This window comes from Cebidichthys violaceus, unplaced genomic scaffold, assembly GCF_023349555.1.
Source record: "Cebidichthys violaceus isolate CVI_PGR_0920_01 unplaced genomic scaffold, fCebVio1.0.p SCAF_8, whole genome shotgun sequence".
In the NCBI taxonomy this organism is placed as follows: domain Eukaryota; kingdom Metazoa; phylum Chordata; class Actinopteri; order Perciformes; family Stichaeidae; genus Cebidichthys; species Cebidichthys violaceus.
The window spans coordinates 13,022,143-13,041,614 of NW_027176964.1; the positions used below are offsets into that span (position 1 = coordinate 13,022,143).

Here is a 19,472-nt window from a genome sequence, read left to right on the forward strand (position 1 = left end):
GTCTTTGACAATATTACTGTCACAAAAATGATTCATGTGAACATTTGCTGATATGCTACCTCTATAGACTCTATAGTAGGTTTGGTTAAGTTGGGACAACTATTTGGTTAAGTTTTGTGGATCGTGGGCAAGGAGACATATGCTCATTTTCAGGTTTATACTTGCATTTTGGGTTTCTACTAGAACATGGTGACATGCTTTATACATGTACATGGGCTTGTGTGCATATCTCTGTGGATTGAGCATTTTGATACTTTAACCGTATATATTCACCTTAGCACTTAGATGTGCTTTATATAGAAAAAAAGACATGAAAATCTTAGTTTTGCACCTTTACATTTTCCAGTGTCAAAGTCTGAGTACACTAACCATCCACATCGATCTCCTCCCTAAGATGTTTTCTTGCTCAAGTGTAACTGCAGCCTTTGCTGATGCAAGTGGTCATTAATTGACATCTTCATTGTTAACGTCCGGTCACTTTAAACAATTGAACAAGCAACCGGTGTTGCCATTTTCTGGTGGCTGCCTTGAGAAATTGCAGCCTCACTTTGCTTCACAGCCACATGAAGTGCCTGCCTTCTTCTCTACCATTAGACACTGAAAAACCTTCACGCACAGACTAGTGAATCGAAGCAGACGCAGTAGCTATCTACAGAGGTTTTGTTAGAAGTCTTACCACGGGAGAGTACTTGCAGCACAGCACTTACATGCACTCGAGTGGCTAAGCATACCTTTACAGTAAGTAAAAGTCATTAAAAAGTGGCGTGAGACATGCCTTTCGTTGAAAACAGATCCAACCCACTTAACTCAATACAATACAGAACCTCCTGATCTGACCTGATTTGCTGTTGATAGCAGTGTTAATAGCAGGATGTGACCAATCACAGCAGCTCACTGGTCTCTTTGAGGCAGATGCTTCCGCTTCATGTGTAATGGCCTGGTGATGTACCTGACTCTCTAAGTGGTTTTCTGCTCAGGAGAGAACTCTCACTCCGTCTCCCATCTTCTCTTCCCCCGCCCCTCTAATGTGGTAATTTGTAATCTCTTGTTACGCCTTCAAACATAAATTCATAATGCAAGGTGTGCCAAGGCAAATGCAGGGGGCTTAAATTATTTACCTTTCCCACTATTCAGTTTATGGCCCATTATGGTGCGAAAGGGGCGCTGCGGAGAAGACTCTCACAATAGAGAGGGCCCCATTATAAGATAAGAATACACGCATATTAAAGAGGGCTCTGATTGAAAAGGATTTCCACTGCACTGCCAGTTTCATTGAAAAAGTACTTAGTAGAAATGCAGGCAGATGGGTAATGATGTTTTTGCTCTTCAGAAAGCTTTTTAACCCATCTAGAAGCTTGTCCTGCCCTATAAACTCTTATGTGTAGAACATTTCCCACAGTGTTTGTTATTGTGCTCTATTATACTGCCGATTATTTCAAGTCATGTACGAGTAAGCAGAGCTAGTGGGGTCTTTTTTTCTGCAGCTGATTGAGTATTTTTCATAAGCATCTAGGAGGCAGGAAAATATTGTTATAGCCTTTTGTCTGCAGAGTCGTGTTTGTGTGCACATAGGGCAAACACAGGTTCGCTGGGGTTGTGTAGAGTTTACTGAAATAATGCAGTGATGAAACATCTTTCCAGTTTCATTTTCACTGAACATAACGGCAAACCGTTTTATAACTGAATGTATCTGCAAAATGTTCACCATCAACACATTTTATTCGGTTTTCACTGCAACAGCTACTCCTGACAACTGAAGCAGGATCAATGTGGATATAAATACGCTCGGTGTAAACACAGAGCCGTCTACAACAGCAGTTCCCCCCCATATAGCTGGGGTAGGCAGTATATTTTTGCCATCATTGGCAGAAATTCTAGCCAATGACGGGAGACTTTAGCCAATCACAGATCATTTCAGACATAGGATGTTCCTATTGGCTGTTCGACAAATGCAGATGTGCATGCATGTCCCATCAGAGGTGGTAGCGTGATTCACCGGCAGAATATCCTGCATGAAAGGTTGCTATTCCAGCATTGCCAACAACTGCCGACACAAAAAGGAAGACTGACTTGTCAAAAAGAGTGTGACATTATCGTTATCATTATGTGTTATCCACATAGTATGCAAAGTAACAAAGTCTGCATATGGAGGTGATGGGGGTGGACGAATGGGTCCAAAAAACACAGTAAAATTAAAGTAAAAACACAGAAATTAGAAGTGGACGTTGACTAATTTGTCACGTAAATGCATTAGTTGTGCATAACAACAAAATTGTAATAAATTACCACAAAGCATGCTGACGCACAATATATCTGGGGCGTACACTGCCCCTTAGGGTCGAGGGGGTCAGGGCAGTTTCTCACGTAGCCCTTTTAGATACCCAGCCTTGCTCTCCCATATGACTTATGTATAGCATAAAGATGTTACGCTTGAACATAGCAGAGGCAGCATTTACTCTTGTTATATTTTACCAGATTGTATTTGGCAAAGGAAGATGCATTTTGTACTGTAGGTGATGGGGTTGGTACCCCAGATTTGCAAAAGTGGACTCTCTAATGATATTCAGGCTGAAAGAAAAAGTCATGCCCTCAAGCAAAAACATTTCATGCTGCATATTTTAGACATCCTACAGGCTACTTTTACTGGGGAAAAAATGAATGGAAATGTAATCATTGTTACGAGCAATGCAGCAAAATACAAAGAGCATAACACATATTTAATTCTCCTTTAGTAATTTACACATCCCTGGAAACAAAGCTTGTTCAATTAATAATTTCAACATGGACATTTCTGTGTTTATCTCTTTGTGTTGATCATGAAGAAACACTCGTATGTACCTAATGTAACATGCTTCTAAAAAAGCCGCAAGTCCAATTATAGTAAGCTCTACTCACCTGACAGTCACTGCCAGGGCCCTTCTTTCTTCCTGTCTCTCCCCCTCTAATCCGACGGCGTACTGGGCCTCCACTTTACTTGACAGAACTTACATGAAAGCACAAACAAATCTCCTCCTCAGTCCAGAGATAAAGAAGTCATTAAAAATGGAGGACAGTTGAATGAGCTGAAAGAGCCCTGTGGATGAGAGAGAGAGTGAGGAAAATATCCTTTGTGTCTTTCTCCCTTCATTGGAGGAGCGTTAATCACAGTCCAAGTTAAATTGAATATGAGTGAGATAAGCAGAGCAGCAGGGGTGGGTGGAAGGGGGGGGGGGGGGGGGGGGGGGACAATCAAGAGGAGGCAGGGCTGGGGAAGAGCCTTTAAGTCCTAATGTTTTGTTTCCTGCCTCATATCTCTGGAGAGAAGACAAGGAATTGGACAAATAAAACTTGAAGGGATTAGAGTAATCCGTGAGACCAGGGGCCTATTGTGAAGATCAGTGCTGTTAGTTGTATCTTGGGGATTATCAACACTTTGGCTGCTTACTCCAGAGGTGTGCTGCATACATAATTTGTGATGGAGGGTGTTTATGCATCTTGTATCCAGAGCAGCATCCATCACTAGCTCTCAGTCATGCATTTACCCCACTCACTCAGATATTGAACCAGAGGAGTGAATGGGTGTACGGCAGACTGTACACGGTGTTTCTTGAAAGCGGCATACACATTTTTTTAAACGATTCCTCTAAAGGTGGAGCAAGCAGTGAAGTCATTTTCTTTTTGCTACAGAAACGGGACATCTAAAACTGTTAACTGGGATTCCATACAGTATACATCTGTTCTGATCAGTGGTGTATGTAAAGTGTGCTGTTTGTGTGGTAGGAATAAACTTGAGTTTGCATGCAAATGTCAACCTGCATATCAAAGACAGTGTGTTTTCTGAGAGAGATGGCTTCATGACAGCTGGTCTTCTACAAGTAGAAAGAAAGAAAAGTGACTCTTCTCCCACTTTTTGTCTGTTTTCAGGGCTACCACAGGCCAAATCACTACATCGCCACTCAAGGTAAGAATAAAACTTTCTAAAAAATTGCGAGGCACTCTGGGTTGGAATGTGTGGGCGGTGAGAATTTAAGGCTGTCTTGTTTGTTTGGGGGGGATGAATGTGTGCAGGTGTTCAGGAATATCTCTCTGAACATCCCCATAGTTGTTTACATACGCTCTTGCAAACTCCTCTTTGATGCTCAGTCAAGTGTGTGTTCGGGGAATCTGGTACTGCTCAGTGCACACACACACACACACACACACACACACACACACACACACACATGCCGACACACACTTACGGACCTCTGAGCAAGCAGAACGGCACGCTTTCTCTCTCTGTCTCTTCCCTCTTTCCTTCCATCGGTGGTGTGGGAGCCATTAATCAGGCAGTGTGAGAGAGAGCTGAATAAATAAATGGATTAGCTGACATGTACAGGCACATTTTGTCACTGTGTTAATCTGGCCGGCAGATTCGCAGGGCGAGGAGCACTTACCGTGACCCCAGAGGTTAAGTCTGATTGATGGTTAATTGTTATGAATTTTGCATCAAGAGCGTCACTCCCACACAACAGAGCTGCGTGCATGGGGATTTTGCGTACCACTTTGGAGAGGAAAAAAAACAAAAACAAAAAAAAAACAGTGGAGGGAAGAAAAAAAAAGAAGAGGCGGTTTTGCGAAGAGGCCTTAATGGATTCACAATCTGCTTTGGCGGAGCTGGGAGTTGCATAATTACCTGTTTATTAGTGCATTGCCTCTCTCCCTCAGTGTCTCAATTAAAACAACCCTCTGTTTGCTCTTACTTCGGAAAGAGACGGCATACCAATCAGGCAGTGGCCACTCGGTTTGTACGGCCGCCTGTATGCAAAGCGCCTGCTATTTATACTGACCACTGAATTAAACACTCAAAACGAAGCCGCCCATCAAGCGCCAACTCTGCTGCGGGGCTTCAGTTTACGAAAACAAGCCACTTTAACGGGCGCGTTGGCTTCTGAAAAGGTTTCAGCTGGATTATTATGACTTCTGTAATTGTCCTGTAGTCATTAAAAGCATTCCATATATCATTTAAAAATATGCATATGGGGATCAACAGTCGAAGAAGCCCTCTCTAAGATGAAAAGCTTGAGAAGCCAAACGTATTTCCATTCAAATTAATTAGCCCCTGTTTTCTCATTGAGCTTGCATAATAAGTCCTCATTTTCCAACAACAGTATCGCAAGCACTGTGTAGAGCCATCCAGTACAAAAGAGGGGAGGTGCGTGTATGTGCGTGTGTGTGTGGAGAAACATCTGTATTCTCTGGGAGAGCAGGCCCTTTTATAATTCATCATCAGCTCCGGCAGACTGACAGGAAGGAAGGCTCAGTCTGCTGACACTGAGGCAAAGAGCAGCCCGAGATGATAGGAAAGCCAGACACAGACGTGTCTCTCTCACTCAGACAAACTGCATACTGTAGCACCTGAAAAGAGCACCTGGGCATTGGCACAGTTGCTGAAAAATGAGTCTCTCCCCCAGTAAAGTTTTTCAGTGAGTGACACTTCCACTCAAGTCCACCGGGACCAGCGGTAGCTCGGAAAAAAAAATGATGATACCCGCAATAGTGCTGGATAAGCTAAAAAATCGTTGTCATAAATTGGTTGTGGGGGTGGTTGAGGATGTGCTTAATATGGCAGCCTTGTGGGATAACGTTGTCCCTGTTCTCTTATGCTATAAAGTACAATGACACTCATTAGTTGGGGGGTTTATTGATGAGTCCCTTTGCTCTGTCAAGGTGACAACTGCAGGTAGAACAGCTGTCATTCCATAAAAGCCTCATCACCCAAGCTCCGCTCCTCATTATGTAGGTCATTCTCTTATCCAGGGGATTTTTTGCTGCAGCAATACAGCAACTGACTCTCAGAAATTCACAGACGCCAACTGCAGCGCACCTACTTAGCAGATTGAGCGGGTGCGCGCGGCTCGACCCTTCCCAGCCCTGCTTCTGTCCATTTTTATGACCCGCGGGTCGTTTAAATACCGATCAGACGTGAGCTTCCTCCCGGTCGAGACTGTGAATTGCACTGAAGCCGGGGTGCAAACGGCTCTGATAAGTCCCCGCTTCCTGCTGGTGATGTGGAAAATATTCATGACGCAGGAAAGGGTTCAATTTCATCAAACTTTTCCCCTCTGGTCTCCTCTGCTCCTCCCTACCCACCTTCACAAGCACCGAATGTCACCAGCAGCGCAAAAGTTTTATTATTTACAGGTTAACATCTCAAAGCCCAACGGGGGGGGGGTAGAAAGAAAGAGAGAGAGAGAGAGCAAATCAGTGATAAGTGAGTGTACATTATGCCGAAGTCTGCAGCATGTAATATTAATGGGCAAGAGGGGAACGCGTGTTTGTCTGTGTGTATGTATGCGCGCACGTTGATCGGGAGTTTTGCGGCATACCTGGCTGGGGGACTTCTGCAGCTGTCACACTTCTCGTTTCTGAGGAGGAACAAACCTAGTCCCAAAACGCAGCATCGGCTGCTGCAGCAGCAGCAGCAGCAGTATTAGCTCTCTGACAGCTGGAAGTGCTGGTGTTCTTCCTCTGTGAAGTGCCTCCTCCCAACTTCTCTCAAGAGTGGGGAGCTCTCAAAACAATTTCTCTTCTAACCTGTGGCTAAAACCTTAAAGAGTGCAAGCTTTCCCGTCAGTGACTCACTTTTGTTTGTTTGATGCATCTTTAAAATCAGTACATCTGTACATCTCCCATGTCAAAGTCACACATTCACCCAACCATCCGCCCTCATCAGGAGTTTGAACCAACGTCCAATGTTTTCTCACCATTTTTCTATTCATTTTCTTGAATCTCTCCACTACTTCCACGTGAAAGCTGTTTGAGATCTGTTTGTTCTACACCGAATTATCAAGAGCCGTATTCATTTCCTTACGACTGTCACCATCAGCGTCTTCTCCTCACCTATTCCCCGTCTCTTCGTCTATACGAAACATAAATTGGCTGGCTGAAGCTTGGCAGGAGCCTCTCATTGGATGATTTACCATATAATGCCAAGTGTTATTGTGTTACTGAAGTCCTACACACCAGCTGTCCTGCTTCTCAGTCTCCCTCTCCCAAACTTCTCAGCAGTGTGTATCCTCCCTCGGGGACCAGTGTAGGAGGCAGCAGAGTGGGTGGCTCAATCAGGTTGGGTAGTTATTGGAGAGACTGGAAGTGACTGGAATTGGAGATTGAGGTCCTACAGTTACAATCGAGACGAACCACTTTGTGCGTGGCAGAGGACGTGGGAATACAAATGGAAGATATTGAGGAGATTTGTTCCAAATTTCTAGCTATCCAATTGGGATGGAAATAAGTAAGCAGAAGTTCAATTCTCAATTTTACAAAAAATGCAGCTATTATACTCTGCAAAATGTTCTTGTTTTCCAAAAGGTTGACACAGGCAGGCAGCAGAGACATGGTGGGGAGATGATGGTTCATTTAAAATCATTTATCTCTTTTTTTTTCAGCAGAAAGTCTCATAAATTTCATTTTACTCAGTTTGTGAAAAATGTAATTGATTTAAACTCTGTCACATGAGGCTGTGCTTGAGTACAGTCGGAGGAGAGACGGTGAAGAACCGTTTAGGTGCCGCAGAGAGCAAATCAAACATGGCTTGATCAATCAAGTCATTAAAATGATGATGCCACTTTGTTGATGCCCTGAAGGAACGTAGGTTGTTGCAGAAAATGTAAGCCGATAAGGGCCACAAACTCACAATAATAGAATAATAATAGAAAAGGATGCTAGAGCTGCTGCAACTGGTGTCTAATAGCTTCTCTTGTAAGTCATCAAACAATTACATATGGTTTATATGTAATAAAACCTTTCTTTATTTATTTATGGGGGCATATTGCCTTAGTTTGATTGTATAGAGATACAGACAGCAAATGAGGGGATGACAAGCGGGAGATTATTCATCCCGACTTTTTCTCGTATGCCTCCACCTGTTTTCTAACAGGTTTCAAGGGCTTAAAGGTTATTGAATTTATTTACCACGTAGATGACCAGGAAGACAAACTGTAATAGTTTGTCTCTGTGCCATGTCTTCGACTCTGTCTCTGTATGTCTGCATAATTTGTCATGTCTCCAGGTAATTTGGGCCAACGCAGGAGAATGCACAACTGCAGAGATTTGCATTCACTAATTAATTTGTCAGAAGTCTTTTTTTTTTCACTTAGTGCTTGATTAAAACTAATATTAATAATTTTAATTAACCAGAATAATAATTAAAATCCTATCAATCCACAATTATTGCTCAGTGAAGTTTTAAATATTGGAGGCATTCAATGGTTCGCTGCTCATTTATTTTGATGTTCACCAGACACGTTAGGGTCTGGTTCAGTGGAAAGGTTGGTGTTGAATAGATGAGGTGTAGTGGTAATTACTTTGAGCTTTGCCACACACACACACACACACACACACACACAAATGCATGCACGCAGATAGGCCTTAGCCTCATCTTCAATTGTGTGATTTATTTCTAGTCTCTTGTTTTCATTTTATATAAGCCCTCTGCTGTAGAGTAAGCACTTTGCTATAAATCTGTTGTAGGAAGCACTATAAATAAATTTGGTTTGACATGTTGTTCAATGCTCGATGCGAGGAGTGAAATGGAGGGAAAATGCTCTATAAACTGCATTGTTGCTGTAGTGCTGTAATACCTCCAAATCCCCTGTGTACAGTATATTGTGTGCAAGTTGATCTGCTTCTCTGTCTGCCTGTGAAGACAGAGAGGGATGTGCTGTTGCATGGAGTTATGATCAAAAACCATGTCGCCACGGCATATACATAAACTCAGTGAAGTGAATAAAACATACAATTTGTGTGTTTGAAGTAGAAATGAGTAATGCATTGAATTAAGCAAGATTTTACTGATAAGAATCGTGAGAATAATGGAGAGAGAGAGAGATACACAGATAAAGAAGAACGCTTTATAAAATCAACATTTAACCACTCACCGTTCTGCCTGGCACCAAGTAGAACTGTCACAGATGTCTAGTTCTATGAAGAAGATCTAATTGGGTCCTGCTTTCTATGATTTGGCAACAACCTTTAGTTTATCGTTAGAAATCTTAATATTTCGGCATACAGTTAAAGCCAGCTCAATAAAGACATGATTTTCTTAAGTACCTTTCCCATTGGACCAAAAAAACACTATCACCTTCTAACATCTGGCTTTGTGCTTTAGTTGGAAAGGTTACATTCAGCAAAAATTCTACTGTCACATTTTCACTGATACTACTAACCCAGTGTTCTTGCGTGTCTGTGATGTTGAATGTGACAAACCTCGTGTGCTCGTCTGCTGTCAGTGGTATATCGACGATTTTAGCAGTTTTTTTCTGTTTAAAAAAACCTGAATATGCGCACTAATTTTGGTAGAAAAAATGTTATCAGCACTTTTGGGATAAAGTGGAACACCAACTGTGAGCGAGGCTTAATCGCACGACATCATTGGCCGACCTCATTAATGCTTTCGTGGCCAAATGGGGGCAAGTCCCTGTAGCAGGTTTCACAATCTTGTGGAAAGTCTTCTGAGTGGAATTAGATGTTCAACGATGACATATTGTTGCAATGTTCAGCTGACAACATACTTTGTTTTGGTGTCCGCATACTTTTGGCCATTTACTGTTTGTGTTGATGTGTTTGAAAAAATCTTAAAACTGGGAGCAGGATCAATAGAGAATGTGAAACATACTCACTCTCTCTCTCTCTCTCTCTCTCTCTCTCTCTCTCTCTCTCTCTCTCTCTCTCTCTCTCTCTCTCTCTCTCTCTCTCCCTCTCCCTCTCTCTCTCTCTCTCTCTCTCTCTCTCTCTCTCTCTCTCTCAGGCCCCATGCAGGAGACGGTGTTCGACTTCTGGAGGATGGTCTGGCAGGAGAACACGGCAGCTATCGTCATGGTGACCAACCTGGTGGAAGTGGGCAGGGTGGGTATTAATTAGATGTTCGCTCTAACCGCAGATCTCAAATAAGATTACCTTGCCCCCAGTCGACTGACAGCCTGATTGTATCTCAAGGCAAACGGAGCCATCTTTTTTTAGTGCCTTTGTGTGTTTCGACATCAGTGCCCAGATGTTGCTGTGTGTGTGTGTGTGTGTGTGTGTGTGTGTGTGTGTGTGTGTGTGTGTGTGTGTGTGTGTGTGTGTGTGTGTGCGCGTGTGTGTGTTTGGGTGTGTGTGGGGCTTACTGAGGCATGGGTCTCGCGTGCTGCCAGCTCTTTTTCCATCTATCTGATCAGTGAGAAGTGAGAAAAAACTGATTGATGGCCTTCATTACCAGGGAGGCATCCAGGCAACTGAGTACTCTTTCATCTGATTGGCTCTATAACAGGAGATTATACTCCGCTGTAGCCGCCAGCTCCTACTAGAAACGTCTCTTAATGTTGTCCTCATTGGATAAAAGGCGACTGGTATTGAGTGGTGAGGATAGTTCATAATGTTCAAACTAATGGTAGATCCTTGACGTTTTTTTTGTTCACTATACCATGTGGTGTGCCTCAAAAAAAAAAAAACTACTCCAGTTCTAATTTGTTCCACTTTACTCGCACTGAAGTTCCTCCCGATTGGGTTACAATCAAGATGAAAATGAAGCTCTTAAAGTACAGTGTAATGCTTTGACTGCCAGGGGATTTTCTCCACGAATTTTAAACACGTTCACACTGAAAACTCAGGCACACCTTGATTTCGCTGATGTGCATTTTTGGTGGGGGCTTAAATGTAGCAGAGCTGATAATGATTCATGGGCCCATCTCTAGGTACCTCATTAGGCCGTTCCTCTACAGTAGCTGAGCCCAGCCCGCCCCGCCCCACACCTTCTCCACACCTGCTTAGCTGCGGTGCCATCCTCGGCGGGCCCCGGCCCCCAAACCGTCTGTTATATGATCCTTGTCCAATGGCGGGCGGTAGGCACAGTTGGTCACAGTGACGGTGGCTCCTCAGAGGGCCCCATAAAATCACTCCACCATATCACAGTGGGCCATCTGCTCGGCGCAGTTGCTGATGAACTCTGGGAAATCCTGGCACACGCAGCCTCTGTGTCCCGCTGGTTTCACACACAGGGGCGGCTTTGCGTGCTTTGATGTATGAGAGATTTGGTTTGGAAGGTAGTGTGTGATGAGGTGATGCTAGGTGTTCCTTCTTTTCCATACACTTCATCCATATGAGCGAAAGAGTTCAAGTGTCGTGCACACACAGGTCATAAGTTGGCCCACAGAAAAGAAAATCTGTGTGTAGGCTGGCATAATTTGGCCCAAAGGCTAATTCTACCCAAACTAGGCATCTGATTCAGAGTGATCTAATAAGGTAATGGCTTTTGCCTAATTCAATCTGGCTGGAAGCGGACGGTGGATTTGTGATTGTCATCGGGGATTAGTCATCAGGGGTGTCAGAGAGAGGGACCTGAACGTCCCCCTCTGTCTGTGTCACTCCGCAAACCAAAATCTCATTTCATTCCTAATCAGCGCAAAGACTCCAGAAATGAAAATTGAATCTAGTTGTGGCTGATGTCACATTTATCCCTCATCAAAAAATGATCATTCTCTGATATACCTCCATGATCTCAATCTCTATCACCAGCCTTACTCCCCGAGTATCTTCAGTTTAATTGAACAGGGTGAGATGGGGGGGGAGGGTAATATTTCCAGTGGGGTGTTTTAGGTTTCTGTTGGGAAATCTGTTTTAAACAACTGAGGGTTTATTATGTCACATCATTATTGGATTGGTATCATATCTCCCTCATCCAATTGTAGTACAATATTATTTTTTTATGTTTTGTCCTATTTCTCCGCACCGGTAGTCAAAAACTTAAGGTGGACAAATCTTACACCCCAATTGTGTCAATTCTGCTCTGATCCAGATGCTGTACGGTCTACCTTTAGAGTCATTCTCACTTTATCGACGTGAGAATGAAAAAGCAATAATGTGAGAAAGAGCTCTCCATCAATACATAATATTTCCATTTACAGCAGATCCTTGACTAGGGTTTGAAACTAATACGAAGCAAATCTCATTTTGACTTCAAAGAAATTAAATATCAGGTGGCAAACGTGGGGTGACAATTATCTTTTTCAGGAAAAAAATGATGGCCTGCAAACTTGAGTGAAATACAGCATTGTTTGTATGCAAATGTCAATTCAATGTAGTTAGCACACAGTGTGCAGGTGGTTATGAAACATGCTTTTGTCACTCTCAGGTAAAGTGCTGTAAGTACTGGCCTGATGACACTGAGATCTACAGAGACATCAAGGTGACACTGATAGAGACTGAGCTGCTGTCAGAGTACGTCATCAGGACCTTTGCTGTGGAGAAGGTACACTTCTTAACCTCTATTGTCCACTAAGAGGTTTGAAAAAACATTCATACTTATGCTCGGTACTAGACCTCAACATTTGGCTATTGAACAGTTTGAAGAAGTTATGGGTTATGTGCTTAGCTTTAAAAGTTTCTTTGCTACTGTGACTTGATTATAAAAGATGTTGTTAATCTCCAACGGTTTCCTTTATTAAAACAAGTTATCAAGGTGATAGCATTTGACTTGTGCTGCCAAATGTGTTGTCAAATGCCGTTTTGAAATTACTCAAGTTCTTCTCATTCGAACCAGCATGATCCTGCACAATACGCTGCATAATTTTTCCTTTTTTTCCCCTACTTTTTATAGAATAAACACTTTTAAAAAAAATATATATATATATATATATATATATGTATATATATATATATTTAAGAGACTAATACGTTTCTCCAGTGAGACCCATTGAGACCCTCTCTAACCATTAAGTTCCTGCTGTTTAACTTTGAATATTGATTAATTACTGTTGAAGAACAAACAGTAATTTACGTTACAATCGGATATAATATATAAAAAAAGTGTGACTCCTTATAATCCAAAGCATCAGGCGATGAATCCACCTATAAAGTAAAAACTTCAATTCCAAGTTACTACAAATTTTGAAAAGTGCTGTTTATATGTTGAACTGATCTGTGTCCAGATCATGTCAGTAACATATAATCCTGTTCTACAGGCAGTAAAGAAATAAAGCTACAGCACCCTTGGACATCCTGTTTGCTCTTAGATAATGAAACTTTGCTCAACCCCTCCTCCACTTTGCCCATGAGGTGTGTGTTTGTATTCAATCCAACTCTGTATTTGCTTTAGAAGGACCTCTCATACCGTCTGCACACTGTATCCTCTGTCTCCTCAGCACATCCCCGCCGTCTTCTGCTGTGCTTTGTGTGTTTAACATGATGACTCTGTTCCTCAGAGAGGGGCTCATGAGATCCGGGAGATCCGACAGTTTCACTTCACGGGGTGGCCGGACCACGGGGTGCCCTATCACGCCACGGGCCTGCTTGGGTTTATTAGGAGAGTCAAGTCCAAGACTCTGACCAATGCTGGGCCCATGGTGGTTCACTGCAGGTTGGTGTGTTTCATACTTTTGTTCCTACTCTGCCTAACCAGTCAGTGCGTACTTGTGCATACCGCTCCTCTGTCCTACCAGGAGAGTAGACCTGTGCACAACTGTAGATCATATATTTTGGAGACAAACCACAATGTAAAAAGATTGATTTAAAGAATATAAAGATCAACACAATTTCCTCCAACGTGAGGGGCATTTGTCTTATTGCTAGTAGGTTAAACCATGTTGTCCTCCAAAGTCCCTTTGCTCCTAATGGGTCAATTCACCCAAATTACAACAACAACAAAAATATATATATATTTTTTCATCGAGCCATGCAGACAATGAGAAAAAATGTCATTAGAACTTTTCGACCAAAGACATAGTCCCTAAAGAAATCTGTGAAATATCCCGAGTACAGGGACATTCTGTTAACACCTCAAACAAAAATCCAATCATCTTCAACTGTCTTTAGACAGAGTCAGACAATTATCTTAAAGTGAGACTATGTAACTTTTGCGGCAGCCACTGTGGCTACAAGTGACCATTGCAGAATGGTGATAGATGCTGAAATATGGTAAAAACATAATGTAACCATAGCACAAGTATGAGAATTTTAAAGTCAAAATCAAAACCATACTGCCTACTATTTACTCAGTCATCATGTACAGCACACTGCCTACTAAACTACAATTGGTTATGAAATTACCAACAGACTGTTCATACTGAAGTAAACATGATCTTTGAAAACGTAAGCAGCAAATTTCGGATAAAGTGACGACATATTGGAAAATCTAAATGGTTACTTTCTGGCCTGAAATAGTATTACAATGTATTAAAGTGAGTGTGTTTCCCTACAGTGCTGGGGCGGGACGGACGGGCTGCTTCATCGTCATCGACATCATGCTGGACATGGCGGAGAGAGAGGGTGTGGTGGACATTTACAACTGCGTGAGGGAGCTGCGCTCGCGGAGGGTCAACATGGTCCAGACTGAGGTACGGTAGATCTGGTCCCCCAGTGGTCTCAGAAGAGCAGGACCGGCCCACAGGGGCTCATGAGTAAAAGGAAGAGTGAGGATGCAGATCGACAGGCTGCGGATTAACTAGTATCTGCGAGTAATTCTTAGCATAAGCCCCACTTCTCTGGTGCCCCAGAAAAAATGCTCAGAATTCATAGCAAAGAAAGGAGCATTTTTTTCTTATTACTTTCAGGAAGATTTATCATTACCTGACTTTTATTAGTCAATTTTTCTACAGGATAAGAGAACTTGTCTGTAAAGATTTTTTTGGGACATTTTGCTAGTGACTGATGATGCCTATTATCTTTAAAAATGCAGCATAATTAGTTTCAATTTTTTTTCAAGTGCCAGTTCAAGTGTTGCATTTTTTTCAAACAATAGGACTACATTTCATTCTGTGACTAAATTATCCAAATTATAATTGACCTCTATGTGACAGCTGTAGCATGAGTGCTCTTCAGTGCTTGTTTTAACCTGCTTCAAATATCAGATTAATTGTGTTGTATTTACGGCAGATGTATTTATGGCTACAACTTTACATTTTTATGATCATTTCTCACAAAGACATTTATTGAAGTGCACACCCTAACTATTTCCCAGGATGCTAAGCACAAGTGCTTGGCAATACGTGCTATAATAAACGGGTTTAGAGGCTTGTAACTGAAAGTATTTATCTCATATTGATGGCTGATAGCATCCCTGGCTCATCCTCCATCTCTATGCCAGTGTGGGCTACCAAAGGACTTTGTGCTTTCCTGAACACCGGCCATCTGGAGGTGTCCATAGTCTCGTTGGATGCATCATTTCACCGTAATTCCCTTTAAATCACAGGCGTCATTGGACTTAATGGGCAAATGTTTCATCGTTGACGTCCGAATTGGGATTTGAGTAACTGGAGACCAAATGTTGTTCACCCTGAGTCACTCTCCTCAAATTCAGTGACCTTCAAAGTGTGTGTATGTGTGTGTTTTCCCTCGCAGGTGTTCAGGCTCGCTGGCATGGCTCCTCAGCCTGCGGCCAGACACTAACTCTCCAACGTGGTTTAATCTGTTCGCGGAAATGAAAAGCCTTGTTGTTGTTTATAGTTTATGAGCTCAGATACGATCTATCAATTTGTGGATTCTGGTTTGAGTGTTGCCACCGACCCGCTGACCCGGCCCGAGCTATAGTCAAAGTGTCCGGTCAGCAATTCACCCCCTGCGCTAGACTTAACAAAATGGCAACACATGTTTCTCTGTAAATCTGAATATCAGTGACCCTTGTGCATGTGTGCGGATTTTGGTCCGAAGTGACAAGGGAGTGTCAGCTGAAAATGTCACTTCAGAATAGATTTGCGTCAAGCCTCAAGCTGTGTCACCATGTCGACTGCTTGACTGACTGATGTGAGAAGGAGGAGATGCGTCGCGATTTCCAGTTTTGCTCTGCATGAAGTTAAGGACAGCAGCGGTTGTTTTTGTTTTGAAGACGTCCGCCTTGTTCTTGCCTTGTTCATGCCTTGATCATGACGATGAAGTTTCAACTTAACTAAAGCCACCAAGGTTTGACAGGGTCATGACAAACCTGAAAAGGTCACGGAATTTAAGAATAGATTTCTTCCAGGCCTCTAAATATTTTAACGTTTTTTTAAAAATTAAATTTTATATCAGTTAAATCAGCTATGTACCAAAAATATGCAAAATTATGTAATGTAACCTTTGAACACAGACAATGACAAATATTAGTCACAGAAACTGCCTCAGGGGTAAAGAATAATCATGGTAAGGTTACGTAAAGGTCATTGAATTCTTCTTGTTGTGGAACACTGGCTCATGCATTTCTGCCTTTGGTAAAAAACAAAATCATATTTTGTTCGTTGTCGTGAGCCTTAGAAGTCTGATAGATCCGCAATGAGGATGCTGTTTCTTGCAGGAGCAGTATGTCTTCATCCATGACGCCATCTTGGAGGCATGTCTCTGCGGCGACACCACCATTCCTGCCAGTCAGCTCCGCTCCGTGTACTACGACATGAACCGCCTGGACCCGCAGACCAACTCCAGCCCCATTAAAGAGGAGTTCAGGGTGAGGAAATTTAAACACAATAAGGAACTGTTTGCAAAATCCCTAATCAAGTATTATCTCAAGTGCAGGATAAGTTGAAAACAACAGTAAACATGTTTTCTCTTGATGAGTGGCGTGGTCCCCCTCTGGGCCAATCAGTGGCAAATATATCACCTTGCTTTAATCTGTAATGGTAGCACCCCTCCTTGGACCAATCAGTGTTATATGAGATGCATCGCCCCCCTAAGTTTCATCACAGTCACATCAGGGGAGTAAGAGCTATCGCTAATGTAACTGATTAAAGAATTGCATTGTTAATTACCATATTGGGAGATAATTAGCACACTCAAGACGCATGTGCCTACCTTCCAGCGTTGGTATGACGGTGCGTAATTCTGCTTCGCCCCTGACAGACTCTGAATATGGTGACTCCCACGCTGCGAGTGGAGGACTGCAGCATCGCCCTGCTGCCCAGGAACCATGAGAAGAACCGCTGCATGGACGTCCTTCCTCCAGACCGCTGCCTCCCCTTCCTGATCACCATCGACGGGGAGAGCTCCAATTACATCAACGCTGCGCTCATGGATGTAAGAGTCAAACGCTGTTGAGGACATTTCACGTATGAGGAATATTCATTTTACAGGGTCAATTAAAGGACCATTCCAGTGTTATTGGAATTCTTGCTAATTGGATTCCTGTGATTTTAATGTGGTAAATTTACAATGAGTCACAAAGCAGGTAATTACGGCTGCCTCTCTCTGTGTGAGCTGAAACGTCCCCCCATGTTGCTTTTCTTGTCTAATCAGTAAAGTCAAAGCAGGTATTTTTAATTTGACAGTTAATGGAAAACATGATGGTCTATTAAGGAAACTGTAAGTGGCAGCGTTGGTGTTTCAGCTTCTGATTCAAAGGACTTCTCTTTGTGTGATTATTTAACATCAACAAATAGGAAAATAGAAAATGGATTACCGTTTTTAAAATCCATTGTGTCTGAAATATCTTGAGGCAGAACTGTGATCTTGAGACTTGAACTTTACCTCAAGGATTCGCAAATAGATACAATAAGAAACGTAATGTGAGATAGACAAACAGCCCATTTCCCAGCCGCCCACAAAAGACATTGAAATTGAAATTGACTGTGCCGACAAGTGGTCTTTTATCAGAAGAGAAGTTGATAATAAGTATATGGAGAGTATAATTGAATAAGAGGAGTAGGACCCATGTCACAAAACCAAGGACTTAAGACTTAACTTGAAAGCAAACATATTCTATTGTCAGGTCTCTCGACCTGATAAAATGTACATTTTTTACACTATTAACAGTTGAGTTAAAGTTCAAAGTTTCAAATCTTGACCTTGTAAACTCAACAAAAACAGACCCACGTAATGCAAAGTTAATGTAGCTGCTGTCCTCGAGGTTGTAATCACATCCCGTGATCTTCATCAGATAAAGATTGCTAGTTGTCATGGAATTGTAGATGTTGAATTTTCCATTTTTTTCTGAACACATCGAGGACTTCTTGTACTGGTTAGGTTTTAAAGTTAAAGGTAAACATTCATTTTTGGCATTGGAAATGGCAGAATTGAGAATCAATATCAAAAAAATGATGTTGGTTTCACTACAAACAAAAAAATTGCATCTATTGTTGATGATCACGTGACATGATCAAATGGCGAATAAATAGACCTTGAGGTGTTATTGTTTGGTTAACTTTTAACAGGACTTTAAAAGAAAACTGTTTAAATGCATTTAAGTACGCTAGATCTTAAAATTATCCAACCAAAAAACCCAGGACCTTGTGTCCTACTCTTTTCAATGAAAGTAGCTAGCAGCACTAGCTCCAGAAGTCCCTAAATCTAGCAAGAATGTCGACAACACTGACAGCCAGTTCCAGTCCTCCCTCCAAAGCCACTGCCCCAGGATTATCATTATGAAAGTAAACAACGAACATGGCTATGGTTAGCACTCACAGCTGTTTAGCTAGCAGCTTGTGGAAGACTCCAGTGACGTAGTAAGTGCATGGGCGGAGTGCATGCAGGCAGGGTAGACAGGCAGGCAGGTAGCTCGTCCAATCATTACAGGTTAATTACAGTCCTGCGACAGCCACAGATATCAGATTTTTTTCTTTCTTTTTGTCAGAGCAATTCATTTATTGATTGCTGGATGTAATGACAATTTCAACAAATATAATGAAACATAGTTTTGAAGAACATCACCAACCCTAGATTAAATTTTCAATTTGAGGCCTGACTTGGACTAAAATCAAAAGCTGTGTTTTCTGTCACAATAACTAAAATGCGCCACAGGACAACACAAAATATACCCGAAATGCAATGTATAGCAATTTTCAAGTGTTAAATGTATTCGGGTTAGACCTTACAAAGAACACCTTGACAAAGCTTGTGTCCATTGATGGACTTTTTGGCTCTTGCCTCAATTGAGAAGGCGACCTTTCAGGAACAGGATCCTCTCCATCACTACTGGGCTAGCCAGAAACCACATTAAAAGTGCAGCGGCCTAATATAATCTCCACAGACATGGAATCTCCATTAAAACAGCACTCAGTGCGAGGCAGGTCAGAAAATGGAGGTCATTTTAAAATGGTTATTGGTTTATTCTTGGTAAATTGTCAGCTTACGTGCTATATAATATGCATGAGGTGTATGTAGCGACAGTGTTTCAAATCTTTCTTTTGCTTCTTTTTTCCCCTCTTCTACTTTTCTTGCTCTCCTCCAGAGTTACAAGCAGCCCTCTGCATTCATAGTGACCCAGCACCCGTTACCAAACACAGTGAAGGACTTCTGGAGATTGGTTCTGGATTACCACTGCACATCCATAGTAATGCTCAACGATGTCGACCCGGCCCAGGTAAACCCGACCTGATATGCATGCATAAACACACATATACAATACACAAACTAATCCTCGAGAGATATTGCAAGAAGCACGCTGACAAACAGATGAAGCGGTACCTTTCTGTATCTAATAAAGCCACACAAAAGGACAGCGTGGGAACTGGATTCAGGGAGAGATTGCTTCTTTTTTTTTTTTGTTTTTCTTTTAGTATGAACTCAGAGGAAAA

At 42.2% G+C, this 19,472-nt stretch overlaps 1 protein-coding gene across 9 annotated transcripts in view; it reads left to right on the forward strand.

Annotated features, from left to right (window-relative positions):
- LOC137892562 (receptor-type tyrosine-protein phosphatase mu-like) overlaps nucleotides 1–19,472 on the forward strand; it is a 148,693-nt gene that overhangs the window by 122,547 nt on the left and 6,674 nt on the right. For 8 of the 9 annotated variants that reach the window (XM_068737806.1, XM_068737811.1, XM_068737807.1 and 5 more), the window contains 8 exons: nucleotides 3,904–3,940; nucleotides 9,770–9,867; nucleotides 12,131–12,247; nucleotides 13,200–13,354; nucleotides 14,195–14,330; nucleotides 16,262–16,411; nucleotides 16,804–16,977; nucleotides 19,127–19,258. In XM_068737806.1, coding sequence (XP_068593907.1) covers nucleotides 3,904–3,940; nucleotides 9,770–9,867; nucleotides 12,131–12,247; nucleotides 13,200–13,354; nucleotides 14,195–14,330; nucleotides 16,262–16,411; nucleotides 16,804–16,977; nucleotides 19,127–19,258 — 999 coding nt within the window. The remainder of the gene's footprint in view (nucleotides 1–3,903; nucleotides 3,941–9,769; nucleotides 9,868–12,130; nucleotides 12,248–13,199; nucleotides 13,355–14,194; nucleotides 14,331–16,261; nucleotides 16,412–16,803; nucleotides 16,978–19,126; nucleotides 19,259–19,472) is intronic. The other variant, XM_068737808.1, reaches the window with a different exon arrangement.